At 39.7% G+C, this 22,299-nt stretch overlaps 1 protein-coding gene across 2 annotated transcripts; it reads right to left on the reverse strand.

Moving 5' to 3' along the window:
* Positions 1-1,899: 1,899 nt before the first annotated feature.
* On the reverse strand, positions 1,900-21,777 carry LOC127644598 (alanine aminotransferase 2-like). Of its 2 annotated transcripts, XM_052127851.1 has the most exons (12): positions 21,663-21,777; positions 21,016-21,205; positions 10,829-10,918; positions 10,333-10,441; positions 8,858-8,991; positions 7,359-7,602; positions 6,998-7,077; positions 6,662-6,798; positions 6,321-6,495; positions 3,309-3,464; positions 3,083-3,195; positions 1,900-2,514 (listed from the first exon to the last, which is right to left on the reverse strand). In XM_052127851.1, the coding sequence occupies exons 2-12, from the start codon at positions 21,154-21,156 to the stop codon at positions 2,424-2,426; spliced, it is 1,470 nt and encodes a 489-aa protein (XP_051983811.1). In that variant the 5' UTR covers positions 21,157-21,205; positions 21,663-21,777; the 3' UTR covers positions 1,900-2,423. The 2 variants fall into 2 exon arrangements, with proteins under 2 accessions (XP_051983811.1, XP_051983810.1); XM_052127850.1 differs by lacking the exon at positions 21,663-21,777 and having other exon boundaries at positions 21,016-21,616.
* Positions 21,778-22,299: the final 522 nt, after the last annotated feature.

The following is a 22,299-nucleotide window of genomic DNA, read 5'->3' on the forward strand; positions in this document are numbered from 1 at the left end:
GCCGCTGCCTGGCTGCTCTAGCACCATGGACAGCTCCAAACCTTTATCAGCAGGTTGTAATGATGGGTCATGTTTTCAGACAAAAGTGGAGGTAGCAAAGATGCTTTTGGTACTTGGACAGGTGCAAAACTGGCATGGAACATTAACTGCTTGGAAAAGCTAACTGTCTTCTTAGCGGTGAAAGCTTTTCATTCCAACACAGTGAATCATCAATTTCTGATTCGGTCAAACGATATGTCAGTACATAAATCGCCAGGGAGTCACAGGGCGTTAGATGCCCTATTGGCATAAAGGTGCATTAAACCAGAGGCATGCTTCCTCATGGGAATGGACGAACGGTATATCCCTACAGGATATACGTTTTCAAAAGGATGGTTTTCGCAGAACACATTCGCAAGGTTTTATAACCTAGATATGGCGTCCATAGCTTTGCGAGTTCTCTCGGCCTAGACCGTTTACTATTCCATCATCCAGCGGGTGAGCCCGAGCTCCTTATTACGGGTGGGCTATATAATAATTTTAATAGAGCTGCCTGTGTAGGCCGCTATCCAATTTACTCCCACTAGAAGTTACAATCACTTCCAATAGAATAAAACTTACCTCCCTACTTCTGGTTATGAAGGGGTTCATTAATCTGTGTGTATTACATGACTCATATACTTTAGATATTCAGATTATGATTAACTTTCCATCTGTTTTTGACTCATGTAGATGCATCCTTTGAAAAGCACTGGTTATATGTCTAACTCGGATTCAATTGCAAAATGGAGTGCTGTGGACTACAGGCCAATCGTATTTTTGCATAATTGCAAAATAGACAATACTCTTGTAAAAATGTCTACAAGTATATAATTTTAACCGATACAGTGTATCGCCCACCCCTAATTTCACTATTAACAATTTAGAGGAAAATATATTGAGAATTAGACAAGACACTTGAATTGAACAATCAAGAGAGATGGAGCACTATTAGCTTTTAGAAATTCTGAAATGTGACGTTCTCAAACACTATACCATTATATCCCTTAACTCATTAACAAAATGACATCATCAAAGAATCGGGCAGTTGGGCCTCTCAGTAGTATGTCTCTGTCAGTGGTGGTTCTGGCTTATTTAGTGCCCTAGGTGAGATCTAATGTACTATTTCTCATCCACACTTATCATATTACTTCTAAAGACATAGATTTAACCACTGGAGTCTTATGGATTACTTTTATGCTGAGTTTATGTGCTTTTTGGAACTTCAAAGTTCTGGCCAACATTCAGTTGTATGGACCTACAGAGCTGGAATAGTCTTCTAAAAACCCTTCCCTCCTAGTTTTCATTTATTCAAAATCATCAATTACTTTGTCAAAACTGCCCAGCAATCACATGGTTGATACTTCTGTCACGGTGTACCTATACTGTTGATTATGGTTTGTTCAAAAATGTAAGAATGCATTATGAACATCTACAATCCTAAAAATGTAGAGCCTTTTAGGCGGAGTAGCCTGTCAGGAACAACTCGGGGCAATGTTCACGACGATCTTGCGAGCTCTGTGCGAAGTGGCATGATTTGGGGCACCTTTCTCCCATCACAATCTTACAAGCTTTGTGCAGAGGCGATCGAACAGGTACCCTGTCATGCCGCCCCAGCCTGCCTATATCGCCTAAACCAGAACCCGCTACTGGTCTCTGTATGTGTGTGTGTGTGGTAGTGAGAGAGGTGTTACAAAACAAGGCTTAAATTCAAAAACAAGATGAAGTGCGAGCTTGTAATTCAATGGTAGTGCGTCCTCTAGCGGTGAGGAGCTTAAACGGGAATATTTCATCATAAATTAGCGTTCAAACATCAAGGCACACAAAATGTAATTGTTAATCTACATTGTAATATACTGTGTCTGTCATATAATCAATCTGTTATGTACACGTTCAGGAATGTCTGTGCTTACATTTATTCATGAATGCATTTATAATTACAACAATACACACAAAGCACTGAATGGAAAAACAGTGCAGAATCATGTCCCGTCTAATGCCCATTCCATCACTTTCACTGCACTGTCACACACACACACGATTCACACACATACAAAAACACATATAGACATCACATCAAGAAAATCTCTAACGTGTTCAGGACTGTTTACAAAAATATGCTTTCATTTGATTGACAGTAAAAATACTGTGAAATAAGAATCAGTGTTGTTATTTCTACTGCTTGAATCTAGTCAGTCCTATCAAGTCCATAATGATAGTTCTAGAGATTCTTTGTGCATCTTTAGCTAAAAGGCATCAATTATTCTGTGGCAGGGTTGCAGATTAGTTTTCATTAATGCCCATGTGACTATTTGGCACATATTTTGGCCAAATATTAAGGTAAAGTAAATAGCATATTATAGCACATTAGTTGGTCAGCTATGGCTGGAGGGCTCTGAAGTGGGTCAGGAAAACTGCTGGGTAAAGTTCTGATGGAATTCCTTCAGTTTGTTAAGCATAATCTTCAATTTGTCAGTTGAAGGAAGGATGGTCATCCTGGTGAGACAAATAACACAAAAGAATGGTTTAAGTTTCCATTTAATAACAATAACATGCTCTTCAAATGTTAGAATTAACATCTCAGAGACCAAGGTTATCACATCGTAGGTTAATAAGGCATGCAAGCAATCCAATCTTTAACATAACTGTTAAAGAAATACAAGATGGAAATATACGGTTCAGTATACGGTTGGTCATTCAAATGTTGATGTGATGACTTCTGTTCAATATGCACATCTGTCATGTGAGCCTGTTTTGTTTCAGCCAATATATATTTCACTTCTGTTATGCCTGTTGGCCACTTGTGTGATTCATAGCTTATCAGTAAACTGGTTAATAACCAGTTAATACTGGCAGTTACTCGGTTAAAGGAATTTGCCAAAATTTACACCCTAAAAGGTGCCATTTTTTAATCGAAAACAAACTCAAAATAAATTGAAATATTTTTGACCAATAATGACCTAAATTTCGGTCTGTTTCTCACACAGAGCTATCATATGGCTCTGATGTCTTAGAAAATAATGGAAAAAAATCTAATCCTTCTATCATGAGAGCAAACACACACCTGAAATGGTAAGTGCCATCTCTTTGACCAAAACCACTACCAGGAACAAGACAGATCCCTGTTTCCTCCAAAAGTTTCATGCAGTAGAACATGTCTGGTGCCTCACCCTTCGCCTGAGATGAAGGACAGGAAAGATGACAATTAAAAAAAAAACTGAATACTACCATAAGCAACAAATACAAGCCATGAGCAAGAGACTGACTAGGTGTACCAAACAGTCACATACCTTGGCTAAATTGATTGCACGTTCAGGTAAAGCGATCCGTGGGAATGAGTACATGGCTCCCTGTACAGGGTTACAGCTGATCCCTGGCACTGTATTCAGAATCTCCTCTGTTAATTTGGCTTTTTCATCTAAAGCACTCAGTACGGCTGTCCGCTCCTATACAAGACAGACAGAGAGCAGAGGAGAGGATTGAAAAAAGACTGGGATACTAGCCAAGACTGTTAGATTGGAGGATTGTAGCTAATGGGGAACAAGACAAAATGTTCTTCTTGGGTCTTTTTGTTCAAGAAACAGATACATTCTTTTAATCCAAAGAGATTTTACAGCATTTGAAAACCATATTGACTACAAGGCAGACAAAATAACTGATCATCTGACCATGCTTGGAGTCTTGAGTCCACATTGAATATATGGGATTTACAATCATATTTAAAGGGATAGTTCATCCAAAAAGGAAACATCTTTCATAATTTACTCACTCTTATGCCATCCTAGATGTGTATGACTTTCTCTCTTCTGCAGAACACAAATTAAGATTTTTAGAAGAATATTTCAGCTCTTTTGGTCCATACAATGCAAGTGAAAGAGTACCAAAATATTGATGCTCCAAAAAGCACATAAAGGCAGCATAAAAGTAATCCATATGACTCCAGTGTTTTAAACCATATCTTGAGAAGTGATATGATAGATGTGGGTGAGAAACAGATCAATATTTGCTAAATATTCTTCTTCCTGCCCAGGGGGGCGATATGTATGAATCATGAATGTGAATCACCATAAACACAAGAAGAAAAATTTGAAAGTTAAAGTGGAGATTGACTGAGCAGGAAGGAGAATTTATAGTAAAAAAGTACTTAAATATTGACCTGTTTCTCATCCACACCTATCATATCACTTCTGAAGAAATGGATTAAACCACTGGAGTCGTATGGATACTTTTATGCTGATTTATGTAATATTTGGAGCTTCAAAATGTTAGCACCCATTCACTTGCATTGTATGGATCAAAAGAGATCTGCATTTGTGTTCAGCAGAAGAAAGAAAGTCATACACATCTGGGATGGCATGAGGGTGAGTAAATTATGAGAATATTCCTTTTACTGTAAAAAAAAAAAAATTGTAATTCAACATTTGACTTAAATTGTAAAGCTGATAATTTGTAATAAAAAATTACAAAGTCCATGTATGAAACTCTGAAAGATGTAAGCTGATATAAGTTGTTATCTGTTAGCCCAGACATGGGCAACATACGGCCCGTGGATCAGGCCCTCCACATGGTTTAATGTGGCCTGAGGCTCATTTATTGTAGAAGCATTTATTTTTCATTGGATATTTCAGTTAACTTGCATTGGGACCTAAAGCATCTCCACAAGCATTTAACATGCCCAGGGTTGCCAGATAAGAGACACAACACCCCCAAGTTTAGATTTATACTTGCGCAAATTGGAAATATTCTGCCTAATGTTATACTTATGTTGTGCAATCTGGCAACCATGTACGCAATTGAGCTCTTTCTAGCTCTCGCTTTCCCCTTTGAACAAACTTGGCGATGTCTAGTGCAATATTCTGTTAAAAAAACATGTTATACAGCCACTCTGTCCATTCTTGAGGCTGCTTGTGATGTTTGGTGCTACTAAGTTTGCAGGTAAACCTTCTCAGTGATTCATATTAAATATGAAAGTAGATCTCGGCATCATTGACATGTGGAGGGGTAATCATTGACAGGTGAGCAAAAGCAAGCCAGAGACGAATATGTATAAGCATTTTTATGTGTGCAATTTAGAAATGTTGAAGTCCCCTCACACCTGAATGTTAATCTAACTCTTGCAGTAATCATTTATCATAGTCATGCAGCCTGTTTGATTCAGTTGTGTGCTGAATGGAAAGTCAAACCATTTGACTAGACCTGCATCATGCGTGTAAACGGGTAATGTTTTGGAAAGAAATAAGTAAACTCTCCCGCTTTATGACAAACATTAAAAGTTCTATAAATTACATTTTTATTAAAACAGACCCCTGATGTAGAGAATGTTAAATTGAATAATAAAATAACAGGAAAGTAGAGATAGTAAAATAAATCATTTATAATAAGCTCAGCCCTTATTCATTTTCTAATGCCTGATAGAAAAGTATCTACCTTTGTAGAGCAATATAATACTTTAGGCAATTGCAGAATAGTCCCATCAGTCACATATACACTCAGAAAACTAAGTACAAACCTATTTCTGGGCTTAAAAGATACAAAAACCAAATCAATGTAGAACATTGTATCTCAAAAGGAATACAATGTGGCCCCCAATGCACTACTTAAAGCCTGATGTGGACCCTTTACCAAAATAGTTGCCCACCCCTGTGTTAGCCAGTCAGCTCGCTCACATGTGACATGTTGAGCCAATTGGCTCAAATCCCGATGGGTCCTTTGAAGTGTAATCGGGTAGCCAATTAAATTGTGAATGCTCTCTTTGCCTCACATGTAAATTTGCTCAGTTTGCAAGACAGTTTTAGTGCAGCACACTGTGAGAGTTTTCACTAAAACCCTCCCCCTCTTCTTCCTCCCCAGCTCCACTTGGGATTGTATTTATGTCTAATTGTGCAGCAACATGTCATACATGCTTGGTGCAGCACATATTGTGTTTTTCTAACTGTACTGCAGCAGCATGTCCACATGCTTTTTTCAGCATATCTGTTTATGTTCTAGCAGCAGCAAGTCTCCGTACTTGTTCTTCAGCAGCAGCAGCAGCAACATAGTAAGTTTAGCCTGCCAAGACCAATAACTTTTCAATATATCATACCCACATTAACAAGTTAAATCTTTCCGAGAGTTGTTTTGACTGAACTGTATTAAATTACAAAATTACAAAAATGGCTTTAGACTTTCAAACCCCACTGTAGAATATATTTTCTTTCATAAATACTGTATGTGAAGAAATTGTCTTTAACATCACTTTTCTCTCAAAGAGATTCTTACACCTAAAAGAAAAAAAATGCTTTAAGATGTAAAGTTGAAAGCACCTTGATGAAAGTGTTGTGGGAGGGCTCTCCAGGCTGAGGGGGATTGACCACCAAGTCCATGAGGGCTTGTCCAGGTGTAGGTGGGCACAAACGTACTGACACCAGCTTGGTGAGCTGAGCCTTCACCTCTGAGTCCATGTTAATGACTTCCATGTACCCACCTCGGAAGCCACATCTGCAAGTGTGCATTAGCATGAGGGAAAAGAACAGACATCCAATGAATTTAAGTGCAGTTTTTTACATTTCATAGTCTAATCTGAACATGATTCTTGTGGAATTCTGTTATGTGATTTTTGTGGAATTCTATGTGAACTGATTAAGCCAGATGGATGTGCACTCACTCTCCCATGTAGCACTTGGAGGTTGAGTGGAATGATGCCAGCTCTACTGTGTTTGAATACTCTGGGCCCATTTCAAACAACACTTTCTTAAAAGAGTGAAACTTACAGCCTTCTGCATACACATTGTCCTGATACACCTGCAAAACAGACACACACAGTAAGTCCCAACTTGTCAAAACATCCCTTTAAAACTGCAATATTAGGCAGAAATATGCACGTCTATGCCTACAGATGACGATACTAAAGAACACTCTTATTCTTTAATAAATATCGGTTTATAATATGTTTTGTGTATGGTGTAAAAAATGACCCCAAAGGACCCCAGTATTAACCTACCTCATCAGCCATTAGGAAGAGGTTCTCTTTGGCAGCAAATCGGATTACATCTTCAATGCACTGTCTGCTTTGTACCTGACCTTTAAAAAGAAAGATTGGGAATATATATATATGCAAAAGTTGAAATAAGAAATTATATTATGCTTTTGTTTGGGTAAAGACACAATTTGAATGGTTAAACTTGACTTATTAATATGATAAGATTATATTACTGTATTTTATTATTGTAGTGTTAAATACAAATGAAAAACAGTTCTATTCGGACACAATATAAAGAAAAGTTCATATTTAATCATTATAGAAAGAACTGCATTTCAGATTATCAATTCATATGAATGTATAAAGGCTCTTAATGGTTTACCGGTGGGATTGCCAGGGTTGATTATACATAGTACGCGGGGGTTGCAATGCTCTCGGGCTTCCTGTAGAGAGCGTTGGAGCTCACTAATGTCTAGACTCCAGCACTTCTCCTCATTCAAGTAGTAATTGACCTGAACAGCACCCAGCTCTGCAATAGCAGCAGAGTAAAGAGGGTACTGAGGTATGGATATCATCACCCCTGTCCGGGTACGACCCTCCCCAGCTGTCAACAACTTCAGTACAGTCTGATAGAGAACAAGAGAGAGAAATACAAATAAAATAAGATGACAAAATACACGAAGCAAAAAAAAAAAATTCTTAATCAGTATTTTTTAAATACATAATATATAATGAAATATATAATTTACTTGAAAAGCAAAATTTTGTAAGATAATTAAACTTTTATTGAGATAATATAAATTTGTTTTACTTTTAATAATTTAAGTTTATTCTTACCCCATTGTCAAATGTAACTTTTTAAATGAAATTTAGCGAGGTTTATGCTTAAACAAATCAGTTATTGAACAATATTATTTTAAATAATATTACTGCAAACATACAGGATGCGTGACGCAATTCACGTCATCAATAGAGTGCTCGAGCACTGAACGCACGCAGCCCAATTTTTCTATCCACGCATCTTTGAACGTGCAGAATGCACCAGGAATTATTTGCACTAATTAGTGGATCCAAAAGGTAACAACACTCACATTAGAACTGTTGTTGTCACGAAGATCCGCTCGCATCTTCAACAGGTGCCGAAGGTAAAAACATCAACAGAGGATGTGCACGTCAAGAACACGTGTGTGAGGAGGTCTGGGGATACCTGCAATTGTGCAACTCGAGTATGAAGGACTATAAAGATATCTTTATGGGTCAAAAACTCCTTAAGAGAAGTAGTCCACTATTACAGTCATAGTGTGCACTGTCAAATGAAGTATACTTTAACAAGCTCGCATTCGATTGTACGCAGACACTGAGCATTCGCGTCAAAATCAAAGTATACTTTGGGCTTTACAGTATATATGGCATTATTGAAAAGGTTTCCAATTACATTTTTTAGTTAATAAATTAAATAAATAGAAAAATAAAGTGCATAAAAATAAAATGCATTACTTATTTGAATAAAGTAACGAGGTATTGCTGTGTAAACTCAAATAGTAACATTACATTTTACATCCAAAAAGTAATCTGCAGTAAAACGCACTATACTCCCAACACTGGTGCCTATACACATTTGTTGTTCGGCCCCTATTAAACTGGAGTACATCAGCTTTGCTAATTTTTGGCATGGAAACTTTCTAAAAAAAACTTTTGCTTTAAAGATTTCTATAATCAAATCTCAGCAGACTTGCATAACATGGAAAAAATTACATATACTGGTAATAGTATAACAGAAAAGTGGCGCACTATCCCTTTAATTGACAGACTGAAGCAGACTGACTTTATTTAAACAGGTTAAGTGTACATAGAACTGTGTTTGTAGTTTGCTTGACGTACCACAATGCCATCACTGGCCCCTGTCGTGAGGTAGATATTATCAGGGTCAGAGGGTACACCGCCATCCCGACGATTGATGTAGTTTGCAATGTCGTGTCTTACACAGTCAATGCCTTGACTTGTTGTGTATGCCCCTGGGGGAGAGCAAGGGAGGAACAGAACAAAGAGAAAAGGTCTGAAGTTCTACCAAAAAACATAATACAGAACAACCTCAAAGGCTCTTTATACAATGTCACACTTAAGGGTTTTAATCAGTAACACAACTGAGCAGATTGGGGATATTGAGTAACATCAGCTATTTTTGGATAGCTAGCAATTAATGCAGTTAGAGTGCAGTTCAATGTATCATCATTTATTATCAAGTGCAATGAAATGCTTATGGGCAGTCAAATAACAAATCCATGCACAATCTGGTTTTAACATTAAGATTAGAAGTTAAAAGTTATATGAATGTATAAGAGAAAGTGTATTTTTAGGAGCTGTGACTGGTCACAAGATTTTTTCACATTTATTTTAATAAGCTTTTAGGTTTTAAACATTGTAGCATTCACAAAATCCAAACTGACCCTATTTACTTTCTTTATGCATGTTCCTGGTGTAACTGTTATGCCACAGAATTGTTTTAGTTTTTGATAAAAACATAATAACTTCCTCCTTTTTAGACAATGTCACCAAGCACTCTTATTTTTCAACCTTTCCCTGTCCAACCACCAATCACACAGAGACCACTTGGCACAATCAAATCAATTCCCAATAAATGTGTCCCTACTTGTCAAATTACAGAAGTAAAATGGGTTGTGAAGGCTGTTAAATGTTGATTTTAAATAATTCATTTTTTAAAAGTACCAATGTTCCATGTAGTCTCTCTATTAAATTATTTGAAATTTAGTCGTGAAAACCCTGTTCCTTTAAACATCTAATCTGTAAGCCAGTTAGCTCGCATGCCCTATGATTAAGCCAAAAGACCTTTTGTCATGTAATCTGTTAAGCCAATCAATTTACTCTCTCTTTGTCTAATACTGAAATTGCCTCAGTAACTTGCAGGTGAATCGGTTTCACTGCAGCACACTACAAGTTTTTCTCTCTCTCAAGTTTCCCTCCTCCTCCCCAGCACCACAAGTCTAGATCTGCCTCAAGGGGATTGTATGTAGGTCTAATTGTGCAGCACCAGCATGTCTTACATGCTCAACACAGCATGTCTGTGTATGTTCTAGCAGTAGCAGGTCTTCGTACTTGCTCTGCAGCAGCAGCGTGAGCAGATCTAGTCCGCCAAGACCAAACATATCATATTTTCATATCCTATATAACACTTTACAATTTATTCAGAGAGTTGTCAAGACTGAACTGAGATCATAAAAGCAGCATGCATAATAATAATACAAGAATTAGAACAATGTTATTTAAAAATCTGAAATTCACTATTGTCAATGCTTGAAATGTCATGTCAACTACCCATATACACACACACCACATACCTATGCTATTCCCTCCGCATGCCTGCAAAATACGTCTTGCACGGTTTTTGGCATCCTCTGGAAACTTGTTATCCTCAAGTAGTTGTGGATAAGTACACAACGCCATAACCTTGAAAACAATAGCGTTATGAGGCAACAGAATATCTATGGACTCTCAATTCTAATCATTCAAAAACAAATTAATAAAGTTATTAATTTTAACATGTCTAGTAAAATAAGAGAACTTGGCTAATGCTTAGTCTGCAATGACAATACATCTTAATTTGTATGTGTTCCTTTTAATGTGGAAAACTGAAAGAATATATGTATATATTTCTGTGATAATAAGATATCCAAAGTGAAAATCGTTGCAGTTACATTGTTGACTTTAGTTAATGCACTGAACAGTTTAAACGCAGTGAACCTGTAAGCATTGGAAGATTCATTGACTGGAAATGACTTGAGTAGATAATTCATTGAGTCTCTTAGTCAGCAAAAGGTGAGGGCAGTCAGCTACCTGTCGAAAGAAGGTGATTGGTTGTTGGCCCATGGCGTGAGCATCTCCGATATTCGCCTTAATGACCTCTTCAAAAGGCTTCTTAACCCCCTGCGATGGAGTGAAAAACAACATACAAAATAAGACAGCAAGAAATTAAATCTATACATGTTATCAGTAAGAAGTACATCAAATTGAGCATGTGCTAATTGGCTATACACATTACTATGCAGTTGTTAGGGTGTTGCTAGGGTGTTCTGGATGGTTGCTTACTGGTCAAAGTCAAAAGGTGCTCACTAATATGTGGCTTAGGCCCCTCCTTCAATAGGTCTATGACATTTTCTCGCCTGTTTATTGCTTCTTATTAATTTGAATTGCTTAGAAAAGTAAAAACACACCTCTTCTCAACAAGCCTCACGATTTGAGGAGTAATTTAGGTCTGTTGCCTATACAATGCACAAAAGTTTAAAACTTCTGGGTTTTGGGGGGCCTGGGTAGCTCAGGGAGTATTGACGCTGACTACAACACCTGGTGTCGCAAGTTCAAATCCAGGGCATGTTGAGTGACTCCAGTCAGGCTTCCTAAGCAACCAATTGGCCGGTTGCTAGGGAGTCACGTTGGGTTAACGTCCTCGTGGTCCCTATAATGTGGTTCTTGCTCTTGGTGGTAATGCGTTCAACAAGCTACGTGATAAAATGTGCGGATTGACTGTCTACATCCTACTTTGCCTGATCAGCAGAGGTTATAGTGTTGCCTTATCTGGAAAGCAAACAAGCAGCAAGGGTCACTAGTTCTGCTGATGGCAGTGGTTTTCCAGTCCCCTTCTGTTTGCCAAGTTCAAAAGCACTTTAACAGAGTGTGCGTCTGAAGCCTCACAAACAACCTCCCTGTCACTCTCACTGCATGCTGACTGCAACATAAAAACATCTTATTTTTCCAACACTTTATCCCCCTCTCTACTGCAGAGACAAAAATACACAGTTCTAACAGAGTGAGAAAATGAAACAATTGAGGAGCGTTTAGGAATTTTTAACAAAACATTTCTGCAAGCTTAGAAAAATTATAAACACACTTTATGAACCTTGAAGACTGATGGAGTGAAAGATTATACAAATTACTAAGTGAATATGGGGGAGATTGATATTACCCAGTTACTTTCAGTGCAAGACCATGCGGTTCAATTTTAACAAACCATTTCTCATTTACTATGATGTTAAGCTTTATTTCTGCCAGAGTTGAAAAGCTCTTCTGTCACTGACAATATTCATTAATGAAAGGCAACTGATCAAAACCAAAAAAACATTTAATAAGAATCTAGCTAGAGCAGTGGTTCTCAACCTTTTTTGAACAAACGCCCCCTGACCTATTCATGATCCTCTTAACCCCCTCCCCTAAAAAAAACAAAAAAAAACAAAAACACTTCAGAAATACTATTACAGCCAAACAATTGCAACACAGATACCTGAAGCCTGAGTTTTTGGTAAAAAAAAAAAAAACTGAAACAGAATTTCTTATTGTATTTAAACTACATGTAAAAGCCTCAAGTTGAGTAATATTGTGTTTGGAAAAAAATGCAAAAACACATGGATTGTTTGAAAGGTATTGCAAATGTATTTAGAAATTCACGTGAACAATAACGTAACTAACCTAAATGGCCAATGAAAAAGCAGCGGTCGTTCGCGCACTCAATTAGGCAATATATACTAGGCTTCAAATTTGAATAGCCTACAAACGGTCATTTGATTTCAAATGACGAACAAAGACGACAACAGCTCGGCCACCTGAACTGAACCGGAGAAAAAACGACGTCAAAAACAGCCACTTTTTTAAAATTAATTACGGTCATTAGTGTGAGCCCTGAGCACTAATTATGCGCCTAATTATGTATTCCGCGTTATGTACAGAAAAAGCCGGTGAAAGCGCGCCTCTATTTTGCGCTGAAAATTCTCCGCCTCTTAAAAGCATGTGTAACTTAGGAAGCGGCTCTCCTGGCATATCCTCCTGGTGAAGTGGCAGCAGTAATCCGAGCAAGACGAAGACATAGGCTAAGGAGAAGAGCTGAAAAGATTTTTGCGCAGGCCGCCTGTTGAGTACCTCTGAGTAACGCCCCCCATTTGTGCCTGAGCGCCCCCCTCTCTGCTGCCTCGTTCACACCGCCCCCCAACACTGTCCAAACGCCCCCTAGGGGGCGGTACCGCCCCCGTTGAGAAACGCTGAGAGCATATCCTTGCATGATCAGCAGGAATGTATTCCCTGAATCCACTCTCCATAACGTAGAAGCAAAATAACAGTTAGACATCGAAAATTTAAAAAGTGAAGTATGTAGAGTTCAAATGATCAACCTTACAAAATGTCATAACTAAAAATATTTCAAATGGCATTTAATTTAATTGAGTTACTTGCAGAAAATATAAAAACCTGTTATTCCTGTAATTCAGGAATACTGTAGGTGAGCCTGAGGTGTATGACTCCTCAGGTGCAGGTTAAAACTAAATATACTAAGGATGCACGATCCGATACCTGGATCGGTAACAGTTCCGGTCCTGTCGTTTTTAGATGGTATCGGTCTGACGAGCCGGATCCAACATTGTGTGTTGTTAGTCATGGTTCTTAAGTGATGTCAAGCTCCAAAAATGACATAAAAGAACCATAAAATGTATATTAAATTAGTCCATATAAATAATGCATTTTATTCAAAGTCTCTTGAAGACATAAGACAGCTTTGTGAATCACAAAAGGCTGCGTTTAATAAGTAAATATAAAATATACATTCGCAGCACATTTCACTGAAAAGCGCTGGTCTGTTGAAACACACTCATACTGTAGCATGCACAGGCTCGTGATACACTTTTATTTTCACCGCTCAGAGTTATTAATTGTAATCAACTAAATTATCAAAGTCATTATTTCTCTGTAACCAGTATGTACACGATGAATCGTTTAAGTTAAAAGTAGACTTGATATAGTAAAATCTGTACATTTTATATTATTATTTGTATATTGTGTTGCGTGTAATTATGTGTACATTAGATATGTAAATTGTATTGTGTAAATTGGTGTACGTCTCGTCACTGTCATGACTGCTATGTTTGCTCGGAACTGCACCAAGTCATTGTTTTCTATTTTTCTGTTTTGTTATTTGATAAGTGTTAATCCTGTGTAAAACACAGAAATGCTGCATAAGTTTCTTGGAGAAGGACAAATTACTCTGTTCTTCACACGGTTTTCACATAACTATCTGTTTCTCTGAGGTGACACTTTCCCTTTAGCAATGAAGGTGGTTTCTGCCAAGGCATTCTTTTCACAAACCACTATATTAAGCCACATAGAGGAAAAAGGAGTGTCTTAATGGAACATTATGCAATATGTTATGTTTATGACTTTATGTAAGATATTTTCATTTCTGTTTTAAATGAGATCAGCAATATGAAACTAGTTCAACTGGACTTAATCAATTGGAGAGTTCACAGCATGTTTACAAAATAGCATCATACACTGAAATGAATGAAAATGAGTCCATGTCAAACATACACAGCAAGCAATGGAGTACACCACATCCTTTTGTAATGTAAAATATAGTTTTTGTATATCTTATATAAAATAAAATAAATTATAAATCTTGTATTTAGACAAATGAGAAACCTATGAAAGCTGCATTAGTCTAAGAAAGATTTGTGTCCCTAAATAATCCTTTATGAATTATTTTGTGTCAACAAATATCTTTTATCATTTGTCAAATGGCAGAAACTCCAGGAACGTCTGTTATGAGTTGTTCCTTGTTTGACTCTCACATTTCATCCTGTCGCTGAGGCTTCAGCTGTTTGGAATTCAACAAACAACAGCAGAACTCCAAGTTGGTACGGACGGGACTAGATCACAAGCTACAGAATGCACATCTGTTTCTCTTTAGGGCAAGACTGACTCTGTTTCAAGCTGAACCAGATGCACAGATGCATTTTCCAGAACCTCTCACGCACCCCTCAAAAAGAAAAAAGTATTATTTTCCTAACCCTTTTCCTACTGGTCAGAAAGTAGAGATGATTCTAAACTCCAGCCACTCAGAGGCCGCCATGGGACAACAATACCTACAGCAAAGATTATCTTTAATCCTGTTTGAAAAGAGGGCGGATGGTTTTTGTTGGAAAGAGGTTGTCAAAACTGTAGAGACATGCAGACTTTCGCAGTATGAGGGATGGGTCATATTTCACTAAGAATTTTTGTAGTCATTACATCTGGCCTTTTACAGGGCACACTCACAGATATCAAAGAACAGCCGTTCATTTAGTTGATAAATATTTGACAAGCTGTCTGCATTGTTGATTTTTACAGCTGCGTTTACATTTGTTAATGGCTTTGCATGCAATGAAAAAAAAAAACATACACTACAAGGTAACCCTAAATTATGTATTTGGCCTAATAGGATGCTTGAAATAGTCTTAAATTTGACCACATTTTCATGACTTTAAAAATATGCAATCGGTCGTAAGCCGCTGCCTTTCTTGGGTACAACGAAGTAAGGGCTGTAGAAACCCTTCTTCGTTTCGGTTGGAGGGACAGGCTATATCGCGTCCTTTAATAGAAGGGAGGCGATTTCTTCGCGCATGGAATGTGCATGTTGGCCGTGTACTGCGGAAAAATGTATACCCACGAAGGGGGGCGGAGACCTGGCAAACTAAATTGCGTTACTGAGTCGAATGGTCCGGTGCAGCCAGCATGACGGGTTGGGCAGTGAAAGCCACGCATCTAAACTCCGTGCTAGGGGCACCAAGGGGACAATTTTTTTGGACGTACCCGGCGGGACTTCGCAGCGGTGCGGAACAGGTAACGCGGCGTCGGGAGGCAACGTGGCATCCTGAGGCTCTGGTGCTGAGAATAAACTCAAAGCACTTACCTTGCTCCGCACATCCGGCAGGGGGCAGGTTCGTGACTGAGGAGGAGGTCTGATGCTGGCGTCCTCTGGACTCGTCTGAACCGGACGGCCGGGGAACAGTCGTGGGGCTGAAGGCGGGGACACCACGTCCATGGAGCCGGGAATGTTGAGGCTTGAAAGCAGAGTGCCGTGAGAACGGCATTTGCAGGCCAGGTGACCCCAGAGACAACAAGGAAATAGCTCTATAGAGTGTAAAGGATTTATCAAAAAAATTCTCCTCCCGGCCCTCCACCGGGGAACGGAGTGGTCTTACCAGCTCCGGAGCTAACGTTTTGGTCTCTGGGTCTGTCATCTCAGGAGAGCCTGGGAGCCTTCTGGGTCCTCAAGGGGGTCCGTGAGACGATGGGCGTCCAACTTCTGCGGGGAGCTCAAAGCTGGGGCTGAGAGCTGGGCCCACTCACTTGTTAGTTGAGGCGGAGCACCACTTACTTTCTTTCTTGAAAGCCGCAGGAGGACGCCCTCGGCGAGCAAACAGGGCATGGCCCCTGGTGGCAGGGCTTCGTCTGTTTCTTCACCACTGAGGACTGCTGGGTGAAGTCGTCAAGTGGTGTCGCCGAATGGACGGAGCTGGGAGACGGGGGCGTTTGAGAAAGCGTGCTTTGTCTGCCTCCCGTACTGCCTGTCCATCGTTGCGTTTCTGGGCCACGGAGTGGCCATCGCCTGTTTGAGTGCAGTTCCTGCAGCACGTCAAGAACAGGACCACCCAAGTGCAGATTTTGAAGTGCCCTGGCCCGGTGGACTTGCATGAGGGGGCCATGGCGTGCAGGGGGGAGCGGTCTGGGACCGTTCTACCACCGAGGGTAGCGAGAGCGGAGGAGCGAGGAAGCTGGGCTTGCTCAGCTCGTCATGCACGTCCGGGAAGGAATCCGGGGGGGGCCGCGGCTGTGAGCGGCGCACATGCCCGCGGAACCAATTAAGCCTGGGGAAGCATAGCGGAACTTCTTACGTCAGGCTCAGACTGGGCGGAGACCCGAAGGTGGCGGCCCAGGCGAGTTATCCGCATCCGACGCCGCTGTTACGCTCTCCGATGCAGCGGTGATGTCATCATCCAATGCCGGGGAGCTCGAGGGACCGGACGGTAGGCTGTTAAGCGGACCACACTAATCCCGAGCCCGATAACGTCCCGTTATTCTCCCCAGATCGTTCTCCATTGCCCGCGGCGCCTGCCTCAATCCCGTAGGAAGGTGTGTTTTCTCACTACAAGAAAAAGCCTACGACCGCAATGCTGTCATGGGTATGTTCTCGTACTGAAAACATTGACCATTCATAAAAACGCTGCCTGCGTGTGATCGCAACCCAGGAATGCAAGGCAGTTTTTATGGCCGTCAGAGGTGGGGAGAATCAACGCATCCAGAAACTACACAGAGGCGGAAAATTATCTTTAAAAAGACGCGTCCTGAGAAGGACGTTCAACGCCGCAGAGCGAAATTCACTCTTTTAGAATAACTCTTTCTAGTTGTCTGCACTGTCGAAGTGCCCAGGGGCAAGAATGCACAGCCGTGCGCGAATGAGAAAGCTGCTGTTATGCGCCGTCAAATCCAACAGCAGAGGATTAACCAGGAACTTGGTGTGTAACTCGCAGCAGACTGCATGCACGACCATCGGCTCCGAAGAAATTTTCTGAATGAACTCCCGTATTTGCGCCGCTTAAAGACCCGTATGTCCGGGGGCGGGACATGCAAATACTGGGTGCCAACTCTCATTGGCCTTTTTCCATAGTTCAGAGTTGAATATCGGCGCTCAAGCGAGACCCCTAGTGTCGCTTCTCTGACACAACGTGGAGAGAGCGACAGAAGGGGAACTTGACATATTTTTGAACAAGTGCACTCGCTAAATAGAGATGAAATGTGTCACATGAATCAAACATAAAACACATCAGAGAACACAATAAATGTAATTGACTGACAAACAATATTTTTTATTTTCTTTTGGAATCGAATGCCATTCCAGACCGTACCGGCCCAATTTAAACCCTGTATATAAACATACAGAAAACATATATGTATATACACACACATACACTCACCGACCACTTTATTAGGTCCACCTCTACACCTACACCTCTACTCCTCACTGGATGTTTTTTGTTTTGGGACCATTCTTAGTAAATTATAGACTGTTGTGTGTGAAAATCCCAGGAGATCATCAGTTACAGACATACTCAAACCAGCCCATCTGGCACCAACAATCATCCATGAAATTATCTAATTAAATACAGTGCATGAAATCACGCAGATACGGGTCAGGAGCTTCAGTTAATGTTCACATCAACCATCAGAATGAGGAAGAAATGTGATCTCAGTGATTTGGACCGTGGCATGAAGGTGCTAGATGGACTATTTTGAGTATTTCAGTAACTGATGATCTCCTGGGATTTTCACACACAACAGTCTATAATTTACTTAGAATGGTCCCAAAACAAAAAACATCCAGTGAGCGACAGTTCTGTGGACGGAAATGCGTTGTTGATGAAAGATGTCAATAGAGATGGTGCATTTTGGTGGCACAGGGGGACCTACACAATATTAGGTAGGTGGTTTTAATGTTGTGGCTGATCGGTGTATATATATATATATATATATATATATATATATATATATATATATATATAAAGAGAGCCAGAAACGAGAGAGTGAAAGAGTGGTTAAAAGTGTTTGAAAAAGGTAGAGAAACAAAGAGTAATAGAGTAGGTGAGTAAGCGACAGAGAGCAAGCATTCAGACAGAGAGAGAGAGAGAGAGAGAGAGAGAGAGAGAGAGAGAGAGAGAGAGAAAGAGAGTATTAGGTAAGACAGTATTAGGCCAAGGCCACCTTTGTCATGTGTGTCTTTCCCAGGAACCAAAAACCAAAAGATCTAACAAAGGGAGCAAAGGCTAGTACATTGCACATTTTTGTCTGCTTTTCCTGATTTCATGAAATCCCTTAACAGGTTGAAAAATAATCTAGATTTTGCACTAAAAAACATATTGATTGCATTATTATAACGATTCCAGGAAAAAGATTTTTGTTACTTATGCTACTTTAGTCAGTAACAAGAGTGTGCTGTGCCTAAACTATCTTATTATGCTCTCATACAGTCTATTGACATATTGTTCTTGCAGTGAATGTTCCCAGAGTCTAGTGCAGTATGTGCGGATATTTTTGTTGTGACTGTCGCTACCTTGCTTCTAAGCAAATTAATTTTGTGTATGCCACACTTAACCATCTTCTGCTTAACAAATGGTGAATAACTTGAATTCCTAAATTGGTATGGAGTAATACAGGAAGCTAATGAATATGTGTGAAGCTGAAATTTGTTTAAATACCAGTTAACATACCATGCAGGCAAGCATAAACATGAGTCATGAACCTTGTGCAAAATTATCTGGTCAGAATCACTGTGGGTCTAATACATTGACCTGTAAAGGGAATGTCTCTAATTACAACTTCAGCTGTTGTTGTGCAACTGTGTGATGTTTGCAACAGATGCTTGCTTGATACTGGCATCTAACAACCTTGCCATTTGTGATAATTCCTGGTAGGTTTCTTGCATATGCTGTTGTACACTAAATGCAGCAGTTCAATTATAAAAGCAAGGTAAAGACTTGACAAACAGAGATGCTCTCTGTTCCCATGACAATCATTGTTGACTCTGGAATGTGAATTTATCAAGGTCATGACCTTAGAATTGAGCACAGTTTACTTCTCCCAGTACCTAGCAGAAATGGGGATCGCTATGGTATGTCTAAACTCACTAGATGACTGACAAAGGATGGCCACTTATGAGCGATGAAAGCTTTGCAAACATTGTGCTGGTAAAATCTGGAAAAATCGGAGGAGGATACAGAGCAACAGAGAGATTGGCCTGGCCTTTGCAGATTTAACATCGATTCAGCCCTGATGTAAACGCTTCTCTTAAATTTCAATCCACTTCAGTAACAAGACAATTAAAAAGTGCCTAGATGAATCTCAAACACAACAGGAAATATTTTCCCATCAAAGTTGATATTGACCTTTGCTCAGTTCACTGTAAAAAGTGGTGACCTGCAATTGTTACTTTAAAGAGTTATTTCTACCTGATCTTACACTTATACTTAATTTTGATCATGTAACAATGTATTCAGGTTGATTCAGTGATATTAGCACATTTGATGCATAACATTTCCACGTAACAGGGCCATGCTCAGACATTTTGAGGGTCAGTGGCCCAAAACCGAAAAAGGTCATCCCCACTGCACTTACACACTCTTAATACACTACTGATATATCATCTCTAATAATCATTCTAGACAATTGGAGAACAACTGTAAATTCCACTTTACATAGATATTTATTCCTGTCCGTGTTGTCACTAGTGCCGTAAGCAACTCAAAATAATAAATGGACACAAATATTTTCAGTACTGAATATATAACCTAAAATTGTATTCTCAAACCATCCCATGGAACAGACTGATCTCAATCTGCACAAGCCATGGGATTGACACCCCTAAATAATTTTTGATCGATAGTATAAAGGAAACAGGGGTAATTATAACTTAAATTGCAATATGCCTTATTTGAATATGTTAAATGGCATACATGCAAACAGAAAAATATTTGACTGGTTGAAGTAATATGAATGATAATGATGGTCTAGCCTACCTGACATGGCCCAGGTCTAACAGGGGGGCTTCGCCCCCACCCCAGAAACTTCTGACACCCAATTTCCAGTCCAATGAAGAGACAAACACTAGCCCATTCATAAATGCCCACCCCCTGCTACAAGACCCGATTAACGTAAAGCAGTCCTACGAAATAAACAGCAAAAGTTTACACTAAAACACCACAAAACATAAAAGAAAAGGAAAACTAAACTGAGAGCTTCTGGGTAAACTGTAAAAATAATTTGGTAAAATGTGCTTCATGTGGAAACATCAAAATTAACTGCATTTTTAAAGACCGAAATATTATTTACCATTACTGAATCAACCTGATTGGTTACCAAACCAAAAATAGCTTACAATTTAAGAGTCAGATCTTGTAGAAATAGCTCCCAAATGTAACAACTGCAAAGTTTCAATGTCTACATAGCACCTCGAGTCCAAGGTAGCATCAGCTCATAAACGCGTTTTTCCATTACTTGGGGGAAGTGGGGGTGGTAGTAGTAACAAACATTGCATAATTGTCCCATTATCCTACATGGATGTTGCTTCCAAGTTGCGCGTAGAGCAAATTTGAATGCATGTACATTTAAAAGATTAATACAATTTAATTAAAGTGCTTAAACCCTTGGCAAAGGTGAAATACTTAGTCTCATACCTCTTTCAGCTCTTTCTCGATCTGCACCGCGCGCTGGACTATAGGTCCGCGGACCGCGTATTCAACCTTCTTCACGTTGGCGTTCATGGTGTCAACGGTGAGCACTTTTTCTCGACGCGGTAACGCTCCATTTTCGGACATCTTCTGGTCTAGAAGTTCACTTCGGGCCGCAGGGAAATGAGAAAGAGTCCTGTGGGGAGAGGAAAAGTGAGGCAGCTGTGAAAAGTTCAGCACCCTGGATGGAGCGTTGAGGTACACTGCCGTGTAAACTTGACATCTTCCCCATTTTAAAACTCTTGCGCTTCTGTTAGATAACATTTGTGAGAACAGTCTCAAAGAGCGAAAAATAATACTCAAAAGAACATAAAATTAACTGGTGTTGAAAATGAACGTTAAATGTTTTTCGCGCGCACGTTTTGCTGGTCGGCAAACGCACGTTGTGACACTTGAAAAGATCTACTCGAGAAGACCTTTGTACTGTGCATCAGATAGTTCAAGATTTTATAAGAAGCACAAGCACCATTGATGGCCCCACGCCTCTCACAAACAGTATATTTAGTGTTCCTCTAGTCACATTTTCCACACTGCCCCCCTTTAAGAAATGGGGAGTTTTATTGACAGTACCTCCTCCCGACTGTATTACGCACCAGAAAAAGAGCCTCTTCGGTTACCGAGACGACAGACAGCAACTCTGGACCTATGTGAAGGGTCTGAAGGCTGCTCCAAACTTCGACCGGTGTAGAACTTCCCGCGCGGTGCACCTCCTCCAATGTACTCTAGATGCAACAAGTGAGAATAATGCTAGCCAGCTCCTCCCATGTTGACTCTAGGCTCTCTGTGTGTCTTGCAAGAAATTTTCGTGATCATATTACAGAGTTATGTGCATGCTGTTCCGAGCATCATGCTCTTTTTTATTCAAACAATTAAAATAGACTGGGGCTGGTTGTCAAATGGAGATGTTCTCACATAGGCTATCTGTAGGTTTTGAATGAAAAGTTAAATTGCATTTTTAAATTTTGGTCAATTTGGACCCTGTTAAGTCAATTTCAGCTCGCCTTGTTCATGTGCACGTACAGGTATGTTTTTCTTTTGATAAATATGTTTATTTAACGATTGACCTAGAAGTTATCATCTTCAATAATTAAGCTGTTTTATTTTAAGACCTACATTTGAGAATTATTATAGGGCTACTTCACCCAAAAATGAAAATTATCTCATCATTTAGGCCTACTCACCCTCATGCCAGCCTGGATGTGTATGACTTTCTCTCTTCACCAGAATACA

The sequence above is a fragment of the Xyrauchen texanus genome, chromosome 6 (assembly GCF_025860055.1).
Source record: "Xyrauchen texanus isolate HMW12.3.18 chromosome 6, RBS_HiC_50CHRs, whole genome shotgun sequence".
Classification (NCBI taxonomy): domain Eukaryota; kingdom Metazoa; phylum Chordata; class Actinopteri; order Cypriniformes; family Catostomidae; genus Xyrauchen; species Xyrauchen texanus.